General features: G+C 38.2%; 1 protein-coding gene across 2 annotated transcripts in view; it reads left to right on the top strand.

The window, feature by feature from the left end:
* CSMD1 (CUB and Sushi multiple domains 1) overlaps positions 1–19,979 on the top strand; it is a 1,991,107-nt gene that overhangs the window by 1,953,787 nt on the left and 17,341 nt on the right. Inside the window, exons 63-68 of one of the 2 annotated variants that reach the window (XM_048845329.2) lie at positions 2,097–2,208; positions 4,609–4,788; positions 6,592–6,636; positions 12,084–12,245; positions 14,252–14,364; positions 15,988–16,075. In XM_048845329.2, coding sequence (XP_048701286.2) covers positions 2,097–2,208; positions 4,609–4,788; positions 6,592–6,636; positions 12,084–12,245; positions 14,252–14,364; positions 15,988–16,075 — 700 coding nt within the window. The remainder of the gene's footprint in view (positions 1–2,096; positions 2,209–4,608; positions 4,789–6,591; positions 6,637–12,083; positions 12,246–14,251; positions 14,365–15,987; positions 16,076–19,979) is intronic. The other variant, XM_048845330.2, reaches the window with a different exon arrangement.

Genomic DNA, 19,979 nt, shown 5'->3' with positions numbered 1-19,979 from the left:
AGCTGTATTTCATTGCTCTGCTATATAAATGCATACACACCTCCAGCCCTTTCTCAGCTAAGCAATATGAAGAGTAAATTACTTTATTCCTTCTGAAGATTGAAAAAGATACATAACTCTATTACTGGCTTGAGCATAGATGTTTCATTTTTCCTTGACCTATTTAAATCCTTTCTAGATTGACACTTCCTGTTATGAAATTCCAGTTTACGGTGAAATTCATACTGGTATTCACTAGTATCATAATTGACAATATTTTTACAAAAAGCAAGAGCACTTAAGAGTCAGAAGAGCTGCATTCTATTCTAGACTCTACTCTCTCTGTATGTCTTTGGACATGTCATTGAGATGGAAATTTTCAGTGCAACCAATTATGCAAGAAAATCCATACCATCAATTAGATGTTTAACAAAAGTGTCCTAATTTTCAGACCCACTTCAAGTAGAATTGGATTGTAGATGCTGTGCTCATGGGATCATCAGGCCACCTCTCTTTAGATGTCTAAATATAGATTTTATGTTAGGCACCAACATTTGAAAATGTTGGCTTTAGCTTCTCTTGCCTTTGTTCCCCATGTATACACTTAAATTGATAATACTTATATTCCTCTGTAGTGTCCATTGAGATCTTCAGACAGAAGGTGCTATAACTTGACAGTGTATTATTTTTATTAAATATTAAATATTATTCACTTGCATGATACACATTAATATCTATTTGTACTTTCCATATTATTATAATTTACATCTCTTTCCTTACTCCTTCATCAAATCTATTACCAACTCATCTCCTCTGTCAGCAAAAGCACTTCCTCAATGGACAGTTCTTCATCCTCAGTTGTCCTGACCTCCCAGTGTCCGTGGGTTGCCATTCTCGGCCAGTTCCTGATCAGCACATCCTGCGCTGTTTCCCCCAGCTCCCATTGGCCGGGAATGGCAAACCATGGCCACTGGGAGATGCGGGTGGCCATGCTAATGTAAACAAACTGTCTCAGAGCCCGCCAGCAGATTATCCTGATGGGCCGCAATTTGCCCACCACTGAGCTAGACCAATTCAGCCTACAAATAAGGTGCACATTTTTAAAAATGAGGGTAATCAACTACTGGAACAACATACCAAGGTTTCTGATAGATTCTTCCTCACTGGCCATTTTAAAATCAAGATTGGATGTTTTTTTTTTTTTTCTAAAAGATATGTTTTCTCTTTTAACCTAAGAGAAACTAATTCAAAGAAGTCCTATAGCCTGTGGTATGAAGGAGAAAACAGAGGATCACAATAGTCCCTTCTGGCCTTAGAACATGTGAATCTTTGAAATTCCTATCCCATTTCCTTAATTTCCTTTCCTCAGAAGGATTGTAAAGAAAGTGGTCTTTTCTCACTTTTATGACCACTTTACTTAGAACTGCCTTCTTCACTTGCAGTCTAGTGTTCTACTCTTTCTAATAGAGATTGCATTCCTTACTGTTTTCTCATCCCACTTAATCACAGTACAGCTTTCAATCCTGTCAATCATCACTTCGCTTCTTGAGCATCTCAAGCAGAACTTAGGTAGTACATAGTCACAAATGTAGCATAAACAATTATGCCCATAATTTTCTGTATGAATATAACTGCAGGTGTAACTGCAGGAGATCTTTTATCATTGCACAGTATGGAATTTGTATTTTCCTATTTTCTTTTTAAACAAATAGCTTATTAATTCATACAGTGAGAAAAAAATCTTTAAAAGCAGGTTTTCTAGTTATGGTAAGTCAAATGTAATGCAATGTGTAGAAATACCATTTTAGTCATTTGTCACACATTTTAGTTGCTTCTGTCACACAAATTGGTAGACTAGAAAGTTGAGAGTGTATAGAGTGTGGTTCCTTTTTGTGTGTCCAGTCTGATCCATTTTTTTCCATCTATCACTGGCAGATAAATTCAGTTTTACCATCATGGATGAGACTTTGATTGCATAAGGAAAAAAATCTAACTCTGTAAACTGCAAACTGATGATCTTTTTTTAAAAATCTCCCTGGCAGCATATCACTATGCTGTCAACTGATTGCAAGTGTTGGTTTCCCGTTTTCTCTTATATTCTACTTTTGATCCTGCAGGTTGGAAGCACAGTCTTTTTCAGATGTAGGAAGGGTTATCATGTTCAAGGCTCTACTACTCGATCTTGTCTTGCAAACTTAACTTGGAGTGGTATACAGTCTGAATGCATTCGTAAGTATAGGGTTTTTTTCTTTAAAATTTATGTGTCATAAATATAAAGGGAAGGGTAAACACCTTTAAAATCCCTCCTGGCCAGAGGAAAAACCCTTTCACCTGTAAAGGGTTAAGAAGCTAGGATAACCACGCTGGCACCTGACCAAAATGACCAATGAGGAGACAAGATACTTTCAAAAGCTCGGGGGAGGGAGAAACAAAGCCTCTCTCTCGGTCTGTGTGATGCTTTTGCTGGGGACAGAACAGGAATGGAGTCTTATAATTTAGTAAGTAATCTAGCTAGATATGTGTTAGATTCTGTTTGTTTAAATGGCTGAGAAAATAAGCTATGCTGAATGGAATGGATATTCCTGTTTTTGTGTCTTTTTGTAACTTAAGGTTTTGCCTAGAGGGATTCTCTATGTTTTGAATCTAATTACCCTGTAAGGTATTTACCATCCTGATTTTACAGAGGTGATTCTTTTTACTTTTTCTTCCATTAAAATTCTTCTTTTAAGAAACTGAATGCTTTTTCATTGTTCCTAAGATCCCAGGGTTTGGGTCTGTGGTCACCTATGCAAATTGGTGAGGATTTTTATCAAACCTTCCCCAGGAAAGGGGGTGTAGGGCTTGGGAGGCTTTTGGGGGGAAAGACGTTTCCAAACGGACTCGTTCCCAATAACCGGTGTTAGACATTTGGTGGTGGCAGCGAAAGTCCAAGGGCAAAAGGTAAAATAGTTTGTACCTTGGGGAAGTTTTAACCTAAGCTGGTAAAAGTAAGCTTAGGAGGTTTTCATGAAGGTCCCCACATCTGTACCCTAGAGTTCAGAGTGGGGAAGGAAACTTGACAATATTTAATGTAGTTTTTGACAAGGTAACAAACCAATACACTTTTTAATCTCATATAGTAGATAATATGCAACATACTCCCCACTGTCTCAAAGTCAGAGTTTGCCAACAGATACTACATAGTTTACTGCAGTCATCTACTCTTCTAAATGTAGCAGTAAATTTCTGTCTGTCAGATGCCATGGTGTGGTGACCGTTGACAAATGGTATCTTTATCATCGTGCTTACTGTCACTGTATCAACTCTGTTGGGCTAAATTCTGCTTTCAGTGACACCAGAGCAAATCTGTTATAACTCTACTAAAGTTCATGTAGATTTTTTTGTGTTTATATTGGTGTCATTGAGAACAGAATATGGCACACCGTATGTGTAGGAACATTTTGTTGGCTAGTCTTCTGTGAACCATGAAGTGTGACTCATCACTCCACAGCTCTTCTGGGCTGCAAGTGGGAAGCTGGAAGATCAATATATTTGGATTTCTGTGATGGTTAGAGTACATCAGTGAACTACTATAATATAATAGACTGATCTAAAATAAAAATAATACTTTAGAGCAGTGGCTCTCAACCTTTCCAGACTACTGTATCTTTTCAGGAGTCTGATTTGTCTTGCATACCCCCCAAGTTTCACCTGACTTAAAAACTACTTGCTTAGAAAATCGGACATAAAAATACAAAAGTGTCACAGCACACTATTACTGAAAAAATTCTTACTCTCATTTTTATGACATAATTATAAAATAAAGCAATTGGAATATAAATATTGTACTTACATTTCAGTGTGTAGTATATAGAGCAGTATAAGCAAGTCATTGTCTGTATGAAATATTAGTTTGTACTGACTTTGCTAGTGTTTTTTTTGTATCCAGTTGTAAAACTAAGCCAATATCTAGATGAGTTAAAGTACCTCCTCGAAGACCTCTGCTTATCCACAGGGGTACATGTATCCCTAATCGAGAACCACTGGTTTAGAATGACCTTAGATTCTAATCCCATTTCAGATTAATTTTGAGATGTTATAAATGGACAAATGGAGCAGAAAGATTGAGACATCTATTGCAACAATTTCTGTTATACCCAGTGAAGTATGATAAAACCTTTCTATGGAACCTTTATTTCATTTGATGTTTATAATGAATTTATTTAGCACACTAATCACGGTAATTTTCAAGGTTGTTTCAGACACTGAATTTATGTGATGCTTGAAGCTATGACAGTACAACAATACAATACCAATCACAGAATAATTTGCAATGGCATGTGCCCTGGCTTTTCTTCCTTTTAACTCTTTTTCTCCTTCGCCTTAATAATGGATCTTCAGTGTACTGTGTAGAAATAGGTGATATTAGTAGGAGTCATTATTTCCCACTTGCCACAACACAACAATATATCACAAAGTCTCAACGTTACTTCTGCTGAAAATATAAAAATTGCTTGCCATTTTTTAAATGGTAGAAAGTTTGCTAAGTGAAAAGAGATGGATTGGCATGTGTTTGTTCTAAATTCTGTAAATAGATACTGTGTACAACTGTTTGTTGCAGCTTTTGCTAACCCTAAAAAACCCTTTCAGCTCATGCTTGCAGACAGCCAGAGACACCAGCGCATGTAGATGTGAAAGCAATAGATCTTCCTACTTTAGGTTACACTTTGGTGTATACCTGTCAGCCAGGATTTTTTCTTGCTGGTGGATCAGAGCACCGGACATGTAAACCAGATATGAAATGGACAGGAAAGCCACCTATTTGTAAAAGTAAGTTGTTGATCAAGTGATATATCACACTCTACAGAAATTGGACTCATATTTATCCTAGTATAATTCTATTGATTTTAGAGTGTATACCAGGGTTGAATTAGGACCAATTAATATCACAATAAAACAAACTGTCATAATAGTGTTCAGATTATAACACAAACTGAGCAAATGAATACATTCAAAGTGATATCCTGAACTCACTCAGAAAAAAGTATACCTACAGATAATAAAAAAGTTAAACTAAAAGATCAGAATTTGTTCAAGACAAGCTGTCAATTTTAACCGTGCATTTTCTTTCTTATCTCAGTTTGTGTCAAATCTTAACATTCTTTAAATGTGTTTTTCAGTGCTTAATTTACATTATTTATAGGGGTTTAACTTTTTTTAAAGTTCTTTCATAGCAGACTGGCTTTTGAAATCATGCAGGTATGTTTGGATAAATTAGGTGCATTTTTTTTTATCCATGGAGAATGTGTTTCCTTTAAAATAAAAGTGAACAATAAAACTCAACAAAATTGAAAATAAGCCATTGGGCCAAATTCTGCTCTGAATTACATAAGTGTAAATCTGATATAATTCCACTGGCATACTCTGGATACAGATTTCTGACAGCAAAATTTGGCCCTTATGTTTAAATTGATTGTGGTTTGTAAATCTCTATCTCTGCACCATTTAAACTTTTAACAGTTTTAAATAACAGAAAAACAAAAACAAAAAACAAAGTATGTGCTATTGACTAGCTGCCTGTAACATTTTGTTTGATGCAACTTGCAAATGTAGAAAATAAATAAAAACATGTTTAGTGAACATAAACCATTTTGGTTCTTTGTATTCCATTACCAGTTCCCTGCAAAATAATTTTTAAGGGTGCTATATATCACTAGTTCTGATGAAGAGTTGTTTGAGAGATATTTTTAAAGTGCAGCCTTTCAAATGAAGTGTAAGACTTTCCCCCCTGTTGTTTTTTAAGACCAGTAAACAGAATATTAAAAAAATGTCCAGTAGTGTTCATGTGTGCATGCAAGCTAACAACGGCCAACTAGTTTGAGCTGACACATAGCTGTTAAGGTACAATTCACCCCTGTGCAAAGAGTTCACACAAAGTATACCACTTACATGTTACTCAAACCTTCAAAATAAGACATAAGTAGTGCATAGGACTTTTGAGAGCTCTTTTGCGCAGGGGTGGATTTCACCCGGTATGCCTCTGAAGAAAAAGAGCACACAACAGAATAGTCTATCTGCCTGACTTTTGTATTTTTTAAGCACCTAACAATATGGGGTTGGAACCCCCAAATGGTGCAAATTGACATTGACTTCAGTGGAGCCACACTAATGTACACCTGATGTGGTTCTGTTCTGTGTCATCATTGACATAGTTACCTATCTTTTTGCTGGTTTGTGCCATATCCCTAGCGTTATTCACGAGTAGTATTTGTTTAATTTTGATTTAATACATTATTATACTTACATAGATACATAATTCATCCTCACTATAAGGCTCTCTCTTATAGCACTCGGACTGATATAAAACAATAAACTTTAGGCCTGAATACATTAAATACATACCTCTGTAGTCAACTAATTTATCACAATAAAAGTGCTGGTTTCCCAAGGGTTTTTTTTTTCCCAATGAATGTGTGCGGCTGTATGGGTTTGAATCTGTAATATGTTCTAGGCTTTAGTTATTTCTGCTGCAAATATAGGAGGGATAATTGCTTTAATCAAGCATTATGTTTTAGCATTCTATAGAAGAATAAATATGTTCATAAAAATGATAATTTGTTTTTTTACTTGTAGGTAAAGGAGTGAGAGAAGTTAATGAAACAATAACTAAAACTCCAGGTTTGTATACCAGAACAGTTTTAGATCTAAATAAACTAAATTGATTTGTACCCTAGTATGTTTTGGGTAGTAAAACTATTTCTAACAGTTAACTTAATTATTCCGTTACTCATCACGAAGGAAGACAAATGTCCTAGATATTCATAAGAATAACTGGCATGTGAAGCCTACTCTCTGAAATTCTTTCCATAGTAACATCATTTTTACGTAGCAATTTCTCATACAACACCAGCTTTTGGAGCGTTGTACCAAGGCGTTGTTAAATCAAAGTATAAGGTAGACAGGAAGCAAGGAAAGGTAGTTTTATTTTAGAGTGTTCTAATGAGGAGAGCCTTATAATGAGGGTAGAATTTAATTATATAAAGCTAGGTTTGGTGAAAAATCCATCTGGCTTTCACGTTGTGAATGCTCTGGAAAGTCTCAAAAAATTTGCATTTGAGAACTTAGGTTGGCCTCCATGCCACAAAAGTTTGACTGAATTTGACCTACATTTGATTATATGCTTCTACCAGAAATATACAATATACATCTTTGGGGAAGTTTGGTACTCTACCCTTCTTCATATACAGGCATTTTCACTGGCCTACTGGACATGTTAGACCTGATTTTTTTTTAAGTGGTCTCTTTTTATATAGACAGAGTTTTTCACCAAATAAGGCCTGCCCAGAATAATAGGGCACCGCAGGGGCTGCTGCCAAGTTGTAACCTTTGGCCTTGCTGCTGAGATTGCTAACAGGAGTGTCAATTGAGATAATAAATGAGTTTATTTCCCCAGTTTTTACAGTAATCACAATAGTGTACAGTTGACTGCATTCATGCTAATTAATAAATAATCTTAGTTTGCTGGAGGCTCTTGGCTGCACCTCACTGCACAGCTAAGGTATGCATTAATCAGCTACCGCATGGTCTATTGTGTTTCATTGTCTAATTAAAATATAGCTGAAGTTCACTCAGAGGCTGTGTCTCGAACTATATTCACCAAGCAGTGCATTAATACAGACTACCTCATGTTGTTTATAGTCATTATAAGTAGCTATTTTAAAAATTCATTTTTATAAAATGAAAGATTATGATTTTTGCATGTCACTAATTATAATACTGTTCACTCAAACAATTCACAGTAAACAACAGTAATAAATAGGGAAAAAAGTTTAAAGATACATTTCACTAACTTACTTTTAATTACAATTTTAAAACTTTTGAATTGTATCATGTATCTGAGCTCTGCATATGGTTTTTGGGCCTCCTCTCTGCCTCAGTACCTCTCCACTTAACTTTCTGTAAAGTTCCATTTGCAACCACATTGCTTTTAAATGTGGTGTAACTAATACTGCTGAATTTGGAGCCTATTTATCATAGTGGGTTAGTTCACTAAGCTCCCATCTTTGGAGACCTGAATTTAAGTGATGGTGACCATCTATATGAAGTGGGTTAGTTTCCCCGTAGTTCTAGTTTATCCTTGCAATAATAATTAGCATTTATATAGTACTTCAAATCTTCATAGTATCTTGTAAAATTTATCTAATTAATCCTTATAATATCCATGTAAAGTAGGTTTGAAAAAACAAACACTAGGCTCAGTCTTCAGCCATAGCTCGCGCTGCTTTGCATAGCCTTTTCACAAACTAGCTAGAAAGATGCTCTAAAGGAGCAGCCATGGATTTCCCCTAAAGAGAGCCAGCATAGGTGTCTCTATCCCACCAGCTTCTCTCACTCACCACCCTCAGATAATGGATGGAGAGGGCAGGGAGCAGCATGCTATGGGTTGGAAAAGGGAGGGGCAGGCTGGAGTACATAGTGCTCCCCCTGATCCTTTCCTGGCTCAGTAATCCCTATGGGACTACTGCAGCTGCATTTTGGCCCTCAGCCAGGCCAAGATTGGAGGAACAGAAATGCATATTACAGTCACCTTCCGCTGCTTCCTCTGCTCAGCTGTACCAAGTGTAAATTTGGTGCAGCTGAAAATTGAGCCCACTATATCATTTTGGATAAAGTGACATACTATAATTGACAGCTGTGCTCAACAGTAATTGCAAGGGTGTTGAAGCTTAGGTGTGGACTGAGATATATCATCAGGTCTTTCATGGGAATCTTGCACAGAACCTCTCAGCATTATAGCAGACTCATGTCAGTACTACCTGCCCCTCACTTTCATGAACCGTAAATTCATTTGTGCATATTTAATTAAAGGAAAAAGCAAATATGATACTTTTAATACATTTTTAAAGTATCAGGGTTTCTCATCTGCTATCACAGAGAGTCACAATTGTGACATACCTATGGAAAGAGAAGTATCCAGAACAAGAAATCTAGGAATCCTACTGAAGAATGATAATATATTACAGCATGTTGGAACTATAAGAATAAAACCAATTGAGTGGGGAAAGGGTCAGTACTTTGCTGTCATTAGCTCCGAATCACTAATTTAATATAATTAGTATAGTAGTATGTGTTACATGAATGAGATGGATTCACAGATTGTGGCACAGAGATATAGTTTGAGTAGAAACCAGGTGCCCTGAGTTTTACTCTCAGCTCTGCATATCTGGCACGTTTTGTGCACTTGCTTCTATTTAGAAATTTCTTGCCAATTAGAAAAAGTAACTGTGTCCCTCTGCAGGGCTATTCTCCACCACCTTCTCATGCAGTGGAATAGGTGGTACAAGGAGCCTGTCCCACTGCACCACTCAGGTGTGGTGTTAGAAGAGTCAGTAGCAGCTACAGGGATTTGGAAAGCCGCGATACTCTTCTTTATTCCTGTTTTCATCCCCTTCCCTGTTCTCTCTCCCCTTCCTTGCCTGCCCCTCCTGGCCCTTTCACTTCTGAGCGGTAGGGGACTGGGGCAGATAGCTATTTGTACATTGTCCTTATCCCAGTTGCTTCATACCAGTTTGACTTCAGCAGGAGTGCAGAAAAAGAGAAGCAGGTTGGCTGTCTGCAGTTTCTCTACCATATTGTCCTCTGATGATGATGATGATGATGAGAAACTGCAAGGAAATCCCTGCAGCCCCACTGGATAAATAGCATTCCAGATGGGCAGGGCTGGAGGAATGCCAAGACTCCAGAGTATGTGAGTGTCATGTGGATTATGTAACAGTGGGCAGCCCTAACTCTGACACTAACTAACTCTGATCTTTGCCAAGACACATGAAACTTGCTTCTGCTCAGCATATTACACAAGGTCCTAAATGTCTTCAGTTGTCCTTGATTTCAGACTCTGGGAGGAGACATGCAGCATTTTAAAGGATTAGACTATTCACTCTCTGTGACTCATTATCTCTAAAATAGCAATAACACAACTTATTAACGTATCCAACAGGAATAATGTGGGGATTTATTAGATAAAGGGACCCTCTGGGATAGTTTAGGGCCTAATCTGAGATTTAGGATTTGCAGAATCTAATATTAATACAATTATTTTCATGTATTTTACAACTTTTTAAAGATAGACTTGATTTCTTTTTGTTTGGATGTAATGGTTGCCCAGCAAGCTAAATATTGCAGCATTGTTCTAGTATTTGAGCAAAATAGTAAGAGTTCAACAATAAAATACATTGGAAAAAGTAAATAAGATTTTAATATTTTGTTTGTTTTTTGTTATGTAAAGCCCCAATCCAGCAATGAGATCTGCATGGGAGGATGCCTGTGATTCCACAGAGCCTTATTTAAGTCAGTAGTGCTGCTTCTATGCATAGGGGCCCACTCATGAAGATCACATTGCCAGACTGGGGCCTAAGATATTAGAGTAATATAATAACTATATATATATTTTTTTCAAAGCATGCTAAATTTAACCTGAGAATTTGTTTCTCATGTTTGTAGAGCTCCCTGAAAGTGAAAAGCATGACAGAAGTGCTAAACATTATTGTTGCTCCTACTCATTAAGTGCACATTAATACATTAGGACCAAGATACGATCAGCAGAGCCAGTTGGTGACTTTTTTTAGACAATTAATTGTCCGTGCCCTGCCATAATAAATATGAGGAAAGCATTCATATGATTTTCTCGGTCTTTATTACACTTTTGAAAAGTTAAAATTGTCTAAAGAAATGCACAAAACTCAGTTGGTCACTTCAAGAATTAAACCAGGGGAGAATGAAATAATGTACTCTTCCTGCAGCAGCATCTGGCTGTCTGGTGGGCACCATCTGTAGGGTGCCAGTGAATGTGAGGTTACAATAGTCTCTTGATCTGTCATTTGGTCGTGATGCTATGAGGCTGGGATTTTAGCTATTACTTTTTAAAAAAGCCTTTTAAAATCATTCACTCTTTGTAATATCCTCTTGAAAGATTTAAATGACGTTTCTCGAGTATGGGAGCAGCCCAGCGTCACATAGAGTATCTGACATCAGTCCCCATATTCCCTTACCTGGCAGGGGTTTTGCGTGCTGCACAGGCAAGAGGAGGGGTCCCATCTCACTCTACTTAATACTGGCGTCTTAAATCAGCCCCCCTCAGCTCAAAAGTATTGCCACTGCATTGTGCCATTGAGGGATGTGCATAGGAGGAAAACTGGCATGTTGGAAGGGTATAGGAGGAAATGAGAATCCCAGAGAACACCTCTTCCACAAAATTAAATTCTTTTTTCCTAATGGATTTGTCCTCTTCTGATTTTATTTTTATATGTGTTTTTTTATTTTCAATTAGTGCAGAATACTAAAAGTCACCTCTACCAAGTTGTACGCATATTTGCCAAATATTTAAAATTCAGTCTTTAATAAATTAGAAATCCAACAATTTTCACTGCTACCAATAGCAGAGAGTGGGGTGGAGTGGAAGGAATAAAAACAGCCAAGAAAATGAACAAAAATACCCACTTCCCATATACCTCCACTCATTATTCCCTTCCTAGCCTAAAGGCTTGGGAGAACAGATTCAGGCTATTTCAGACTGGGGGAAAAGTAAATTCCAAATGCAAGGGACTCTCACCTTGAACTGAAGGAATTCCAGCTCTAGCATCTCCACTCCACACAGAAGTGTGGCATGGGGAGGAAGCTGGTCTCGCAAGCTATTTAGGGCTTTCTTAAAACACCATTTTAAACTGCACCTGAAATCTACTAGCATCCAGTGCAGCTCACAGAAGACTGGTTTAATGCGCTCATGGGGGAGACAGGACTTCCAGCAGGGCAATCTCTACAATGGGTCCTCTACTCAAGAACTTTCTTCTTTTTTTCTCAGTCCTGAGGAGAAGATTCGCTGAGGCATATAGAATGGGTTATTATAATTACTTTTATTGTGCCAAGCAAGCATGATATTATGTGAAGTTGTGCAGGAAGTTCATTATATACATTGTCTCTGATACTGTATATCTTTTTTTAAAAGCACTCAGAACAATGCATGGGTGTTTTAATGTAAAGCTTAATAAATAATGACAGATGAAAAGATTATTTTACTTTACTTTTGGTTTGTGGTGATTTACTCCTTTGTTTATTGCTTATTTGTTCAGTCCCTTCAGATGTGTTTTTCATAAATTCATTGTGGAAGGGATTTTATGAGTATCTAGGGAAAAGACAACCTGCTACTCTGACAGTCGACTGGTTCAATACTACAAGCAGCAAGGTGAATGCCACATTCACTGAATCGTCCAATGTACAACTTAAACTATCAGGTAGGTTTAGAATAAAGTAGTAGAAATATCTGGTTTGTTGCTTTTTCAATTGTTCCAATTTGTCATGTTTTCTGCTGTTGCAAACGCTAAACACCAAAATTGGAATCACATCAGTAATATCTTCTAACTGATGATATGGGTCATTTATGCACTTCATTTATGTAAAATGAAAATTGTGACTAATATATTGTCATTAAAAATCCTTTCAGTATGTTTTGCAAGAGTAACAATGCTAAACATAGTGTCCTGCTCAAATTCCAGTTTGGTCAGTTATATTTTGCCAAGTTAAATTCTCCCAGAGTTTCAAATAAAGTATTGGTTTCGTTTCTTGTCCCAAGCTGTTGTGTAGCGTCACTGTGTACTATTAAACCACTGTCATGCTAAACTCTGAAGGTGGTTGTATTTCAGTGATAGGCAAAGTCATCCATACCATATATAGTTTTTTCTGCACTTTAGGATCTGTTAAGATCAAAAGGTCTATAAAGGAAGATATTATTTGTTTATTACTTTAACTTTGTTTTAAAGGAGAGATATCTTGAAAACATCCTTACATAAAATGGGTAGGGTTACAGAATACAGTAAGTTATGTGTTCCTTTCTGGGATGCTGATTTATGTTCTGATCTAACAGTCTGACCAAAGTTATGTTTTAAATGGCCATTATCAGTTACATGAATCTTTCCTGGTTGACTGTATGGGCAGAGTTGCAGGAGTTATCTGCCACATAGAAAGACATCTTTCATTAAAACTGTGCTGTTTACGATAGTAATACAGTATTTCATACATCCCAAGGCCAGGAAAGACCACTGTGATCATGTATTCTGACCTACTATATAACACAGGCTATAGGATTTTCCCAAAAGAATTCCTAGAGCATATATTTTAGAAAAAAAACATCCTATTGTGATTTAAAACTGTCAGTGATGGTGAATCCAGTAAATTGTTCCAATGGTTAATTACTCTTTCATTAAAAATGTATGTCTTATTTCCAGTCTGTTGGGGTAAAACACATCTCTTTGAAATTTAAACTGACAGTGTTATTGCAAGAAGGCAGGACTTCAGTACACATTTAGAATTTCTGAATTTGTCCATGGAGAAACCAGTATTCTTGCTAATTTATTATTAAAGTTAAAGTTGGTACAAAAACATATTATTATTAATCATGTTTATTATGCTTGTGCTTAAGAGGCAACCAAGAATGGGACCATATTGTGCAAGATATTTTTCAGACTCAGAATAGTAGACAGTCCCTTCCTGGAAGTGTTTACACTCTAAATAGACAAGATATACTCATTGTGCAGGAAATGATATAATAGATAAGCTGAGAAAACAACGTGATGTCAGCAAACATCATGTTAGTTCCACATATTTTGGGGGGAATGGGAAGTTAAGCTAAATGGAAAGGGAAAGAAAAGGGGGTGAGAGGGACAAGACAGAAAAGAAGAAGGTAAAAGTGGCAAAGTGTGGAGTGAAGCTGGGGTGAAAAGACTGTAGAGAAGAGAGGAAAAGGGTTAGGGAGAAGATGAGAGCAAACAGCCACTCAGCATAGGGCAGAAAAAGTCCAGTCAAAACTGTAGAAAATTCTCTGAGTGTCTGGATGTCCCTGCATTTGCTGCTTCTGCTACCATCTGTCGTTTCTGGCTGTCTCCTTTCTTCAGTTTTCCCCCCAAAGCCACATGGTTGGGGGGCGGGAGGGAATTGGGGAAGAGGGGAGACACCACCTGGGTCCAAGTGCCCCTTGGAGAGTGGGGGGTGTCCAGCAGGGTGCTGGGGTGAGGAGTGGCTGGCCTCATTTTATTCCCTCACTTGCAGCAGTCCCCGATTTGGATACTCCTAGAGTACAAAGAAGATCCTAGAACTAAAGTCATATATGTGGTATGGAATATTTTTCACAATAGATACTTTGGTTCATGGAGGTCATTAAAATAAGTTCTTTTAAATGTTAACTACGTGGGATACCATTTAAAAACTTGTTTAAAAGACATATTTTACACTCTTCTCTTAATAGGTGTTTACAAGAAAGAAGAGGCTCATTTGCTTTTAAAAGTCTTTCAGATTAAAGGACCTGTGGAAACTTTTGTAAGCAAGTTTGAAAATGATAACTGGGCACTAGATGGCTATGTAAGTAAATCAGACTCTGTAAATGTGCTTGCTAGGCTTAAGGCAGCCTCTAGTTTCCTATATCTTTTTTATTATGATTGTTGAACACAACAATGTATAGAACATACCCATATTTTTCTTTTTCTAAGAGAAATGTGTTTCCCTAGCCTCTGTTTGCCAGAAGCTGGGAATGAGCGACAGGGGATGGATCACTTGATGACTACCTGTTCTGTTCATTCCCTCTGGGGCACCTGGCACCGGCCACTATCTGAAGACAGGATAACTGGGCTAAATGGACCTTTGGTCTGACCCAGAAGGGTCATTCTTATGTTCTGAAATGTATATACTGTGTCCATATGCTCCGCAATATTAACATTTTTGCTATGCTGTAAAAAAAGAAAGTAGATATACATATGTTCCTATGTTTTTGTTTTGTTTTAGAACAAATACGTGAGTTTTTTTCTTTTATAAACATCACTTTTTTAATGTTGTTCTATAGATAATTAAGTGTACTTTAATAATATGTTGAGGAGTGTTGTTGTCTTTAAGAACGCAAGAATGAAGTTATGAAGTTACAGAAATATAGGCTGATGGACTGTATGTGTGATGCAGTAATTGTCTTCACTTATTAAGAAATAACACAGCTTTGACTCAGATTCAGTAAAACCGATGTGTAGCTGTTATGCTGACATCTAGAGAGATATTTCCTATATCTTACATTTGATTTCACTTATAAATTTCACTTACTTGTTGCAATGCCCTGGCATTTTCTTTTGCTCAATACTCAGCTGTGACCAGAGCTGAGCAAATAATTGATTTTTTATTTTGCTTCTTTTTTTTTTTTTCACTCTCCAAAAGAAAAAAATGAATAATTTCATTTTGGGTCAAACAAAACTTTTTGTTTGACTGAAGCCTTTTTATTTCTTGATTTTTTTATTGCATTTTATTTCTGTTCACCCCCCCACACACACACACACTTTCTGTTCTGCTTTGCTTTTCTAAATAAATTTCAAAAGTAAACATCATTTTGAAATTACTTTTTAAATTAAAAAAATGCAGATGAAACTATTTTCCAAATTCAGTTAAAATTCACAAATAGTTTCAGTGAACCCAAAGCTGCATTTTTTGACAAAAACAGTTATTTATCTGAAAAATTTCACTCAGTTCTAGTGGTAACTCTTAAAGGTTTGTCAGTTTTACTTTAGGCAAATAGATAAAGTTTCTTCACTCTCTGCTATATTCCCTTGTCCTTTACAATACTTAGTATAGAAAGTAATCTGCATACTGAAGATGTATAGATTCTCTAAATGCATATACTAAATAAGTTATCTAAATCAAGTGGAAAGATAAACATTTAAGATTTTAAGTACTACCATTGTATGTAAGACTCTCATATTCAAAATGAAAATGTCATTTTCAACTGTTATTTTTTAAAACATTTGTTAATAGCTGTGATTTTTAAAATTTGTAGATTGAAGCATAAATGTTACCTTTACTTGTCAAAGGGTAAAAATGACTAAACTATAACTGACTCCAAATAATTATTCTGAATCAGACCCAATTAGAATGGATATACTGCCAACTGCAGAAGTGATTATTACTTATTTGTTTCAGACATCTTCCTCCCATTTTCATGTACTCTAGGTATCATCAGGGCTTGAAAGAGGTGTGTTTACTTACCAAGGTGATATGCATGGAAAAGACTTTGGAAAATTTATGCTCCAAAGGCAAGGTAAGAATGCATTTATGGAACTGCACTGTGTTTTATCTATTTGGCATTTTTACAGTGAAGGCATCAAATGACTGTGCCAGCATCCTAATTGAAGAAAGCGTATTTATTTTAGGGAATTACTACCATCAAACTTATAGAGGGTCTAAACTACTTAATAATTTAGTTGAAATGTATAATTAAAATTCTAATTGAACTATGTCATGTTACCATCTCATTTTTGATGCTATAGCAATCTAATGAGATGAACACAGGATGCTCCTATAAAGAACATCAGTGCAAATGTTCATGCAGTAATATATGATGATTATTTTGCTTTAAATGACTTTTTCAAAGTAGTGAGGCTGTCACATGTTGCTAAACCAATTTCTATTCAGCCGAATAAATTATATAGTTCTGAGAGCTTAGCCCTTTGAATTTAAGAACAAAGTCAAACAGATTTTTAATATTATTTGCTATGTGTTTGCTTGTTTGTGTGTATGTGAATATGTGTTTAGGGTGGGATTCTATTTGGGTGTCCAAAATTCATAATGCATCTTAGTCTGACGTATATTGCAGCTATAAATTTGAATGTGCCAGCAGCTGGTGAAAAACCAGGTATTTCTCCCTCATAGAAGTGCCTCATCAAATCCCACTGTAGACATGATGGCCTTGTGACCCTTGAACCATTATAAAGCTGTTTAAGTACCATTAGAACATACATAGACAGCAACCCAGTGCTAAGGAGGCTGGAGCAAGCAGCCCTGCCAGTGTGCCATGTCCTTAGAAGGTGTAAATTGCTATGGCTCGAGTAGTTTCAATGGAGCTATGCCATTTGACACCAACTGAGGATCTGACCCTACATCCCTTCACATTTTGCCAGAACTCCCCTATGTTTACGTGCTCTATCAGTCTGTTCATCTGTGTGTGACTGTATGAGTGTATGAGTGTGTGCTTGTGAGACAGAGAGACACCATGATAACTTGGCTATCTCTTCCCTGATTCTTACAGACATACTGTGAAAGCAGAGCACCGGGACCTGTTCAGACATGCATCTTATGTAGCAGCCTTTGATATCTCATATACAGTAGAACCTCAGAGTTATGGACACCTCGAGAATGGAGGTTGTTCGTAACCCTGAAATGTCCATAACTCTGAACAAACTGCTCCTCAGCGCAGACTGCTTGGAGCAGGGGCTCACAGCTCTGCAGTGGCTGCCTAGCACATGCGGGTGGGGACAGGCAGCTGGTTCCAGCCCTTGGGCTACAAGGGTGATGAGTGAGGCACCCTGGGGCACCACAGTGTCAGTGGGCTCACAGTGCAGGCTGTGGACCTTTAAAACTGAGCTGCTCCTCCACAGTGCAGCATGCAGGCAGGAGCTCGGGCTCTGGCTCTGGCTCCAGCAACTTACATTCCAGGCCAGGTTTCAGTAGCAGTTCAGGAAGTTTCTTTCCCAGGCTCTGAGCTTGCAAGCTTGGCCCCCTCTCACCTGGGGGCAGGGAGAGGGGAAAATGGTGTTCCGCACCTCTTACCTGTAAGTGACTGCCCCGCACTGTAGTGAGTAGGGGTGGGGTTGAGGACAGGCAGCCCAGATGTGACTACCTTTAAGATGCAATACAGGCACAGGACAGTATTTGTTGGTTTGTTTTGTCTCCGCTTACTTCTGGTTACTACTACTTCCCCATAGCGTCAGTCTGTAACTCTGGTGTTTGTATCTTTGAGGTTCTACTGTATAGCAGCTGTTTGTTTTGCCTTAACCATGATTATAAAGATATATTCTTGGTTCCTTGAGGAAAGTGTGTCTCAGTCTGTTTAGCAGTAGATCAATGGTGTCATGAGAAGAATTAAGGCAACCAGCACAACAGCTTGACCTCTTGGGTTTTCTCAGCCTGCCTTTGGGAAGAAAATACCTTGCTTCAAGTATCAGAGGCGTTCCCAGCTTTTTCTTTTCTTTTCTTTTCTTTTCTTTTCTTTTCTTTTCTTTTCTTTGTATTGCCATGTAGATATTTTCTGTTTTAAGTCTTGCTAGCAATCATCAGTATTTGCAGAAAATTGAGAAGCACAATGCGTTTTCTCACTTGTCATGATAATAACTCTGTCGGAAGAAATACACACTTCACATTGGGGTAGTTTTAATCACAACCAACTCTAAAGTCATTCATGATAAATAGAATAGACTATGTTGAAATAATGCGGAGTGTCTTAAATGAATAAAAATCCATAAAATTGAGAATTATAGAAAAGCCTCTTTCCTGGAAAGAAGACAGTATACATTTTCCCAAAGCCCAGTCTGAAACATAGGCAGCATTTCTCCCCAGGATTAAACTGACACGTAGGTGAAAATTAAGCTGTCTTAATTTCAGATGGTATTTCTGAGTCATCTAAAACAAGAGGTGTCATTTGTGACATTGATAGTATGGGAGTCCACTGCAAGAGCACATAAACCAGTTTGTATTACTGATTTGAGAGTAGGTAATAGATCCTCCATAGTTAACATTTAAAAATAAAAAAAACCCAGGCAGCTCTAATTTACTGTTGCTGCTGATGCTTCCAAAAGGTCTTTCTAGCAACTGGGGACTGCTGGTGTACACACACCCTTTCCCCCCACCCCTTCTTTTTCATATTAGTGCTGGCAGTGAAGAGAGGTAGGAGGCTTCCTTGGCAGCACCACACCACACCAGGATTCCTGTAGATTCATCATTGGCAGTTAAACCACCGCTAGATGATCTGTCTATGACTTTTAATTTGTAACCATTAACTTTTTCATGCTAATTGTCAAATTGAAATTTAAAAAGAATAGAAACTGGTTTATGGTCTCTTACAATTTGCTCATGTTTTACTAGTGTCACTCATTACTTTGCCAGATTTTTTGTAAAATGATGCTGTAAGCAGGAACCTGAAAAACCCCAATTGAAGTTGAAAACTTATGCTAAAATTTGCAAACTTGCTCTACTGTAAGTGCAACAGGAGCTTTACAATGTCTACATAGTCTTGATAGGTAATTAAGACTTCCTTGGAACATTCACCCTATATAGTGTGTGGTAGACCCAGGCCAGTTGGGTACAGCAGAGTAGCCTTATTGGGATCCAGGAAGTGGGCAGGCAAAGCCCGCCCACTGCTAAAGGATCCCCCTCCAGCCTAAGGTGTGGGTGGGGGGTTCACAGGTCCTGGAGAACCAAATAATTACGGGGGACAATTAATGAACAATAGGGACAGGAGTGCGGTCAAAGGGTCAAATGAAGGGAACCTGATGGGGATACCGAGCAGAGAACCCCAGACAGCGTCCACTGCTCCTCAAAGGCGTCCAGGGAGTCAGTGGATGCCGCCCAGAGGAACTCTGCCCAGAGGCGTGAACGGATGGAGGATCGGAAATAGGCCCCACAGTCACAGGAGACTCCATCGGCTAACCTCCTCACCCTGGTTTTATAGATGGCCACTTTAGCCAGGGCCAGGAGGAGGTTGACCAGGAGGTCCCGTGACTTAGTGGGGCCACGGACAGGGAGTGCATAGATAAGGAGGTGAGGGGAAAAGTGCAACCAAAAGTTTAACAAAATATTTGTGAGGAGCCGGAATAGGGGCTGCAGCCTGGCGCACTCCAGGTAGACGTGCGCCAGGGTTTCCCTCATGCCGCAAAAGGGGCGGGTGTCCGGGATTGGGGTGAACCGCGCTAAGTACACGCTCGTGCTCACGGCCCCGTGAAGGAGCCACCAACTGATATCCCCGGCGGGCCTCGGTACTAAGGTGGAATATAGGGTGGCCTACTGGGGCTCCTCACCCTCTAGAAGTGACAGGAGGTCCCGCCACTTTGTGTCAGGGTGGGATGTGAGGGTGAGGACGTGAAGGGTGTGGAGCACAAGCGTGTAGAGATGTTTCCTTGGCGCGGTCTGGAACCGAACCGGCTGCAGCTCGCTTAGCCCGCTCACGGTGA

Source organism: Caretta caretta, chromosome 3 (genome assembly GCF_965140235.1).
Source record: "Caretta caretta isolate rCarCar2 chromosome 3, rCarCar1.hap1, whole genome shotgun sequence".
Lineage (NCBI taxonomy): Eukaryota > Metazoa > Chordata > Testudines > Cheloniidae > Caretta > Caretta caretta.
This window is presented reverse-complemented; position numbering and strand designations above follow the sequence as displayed.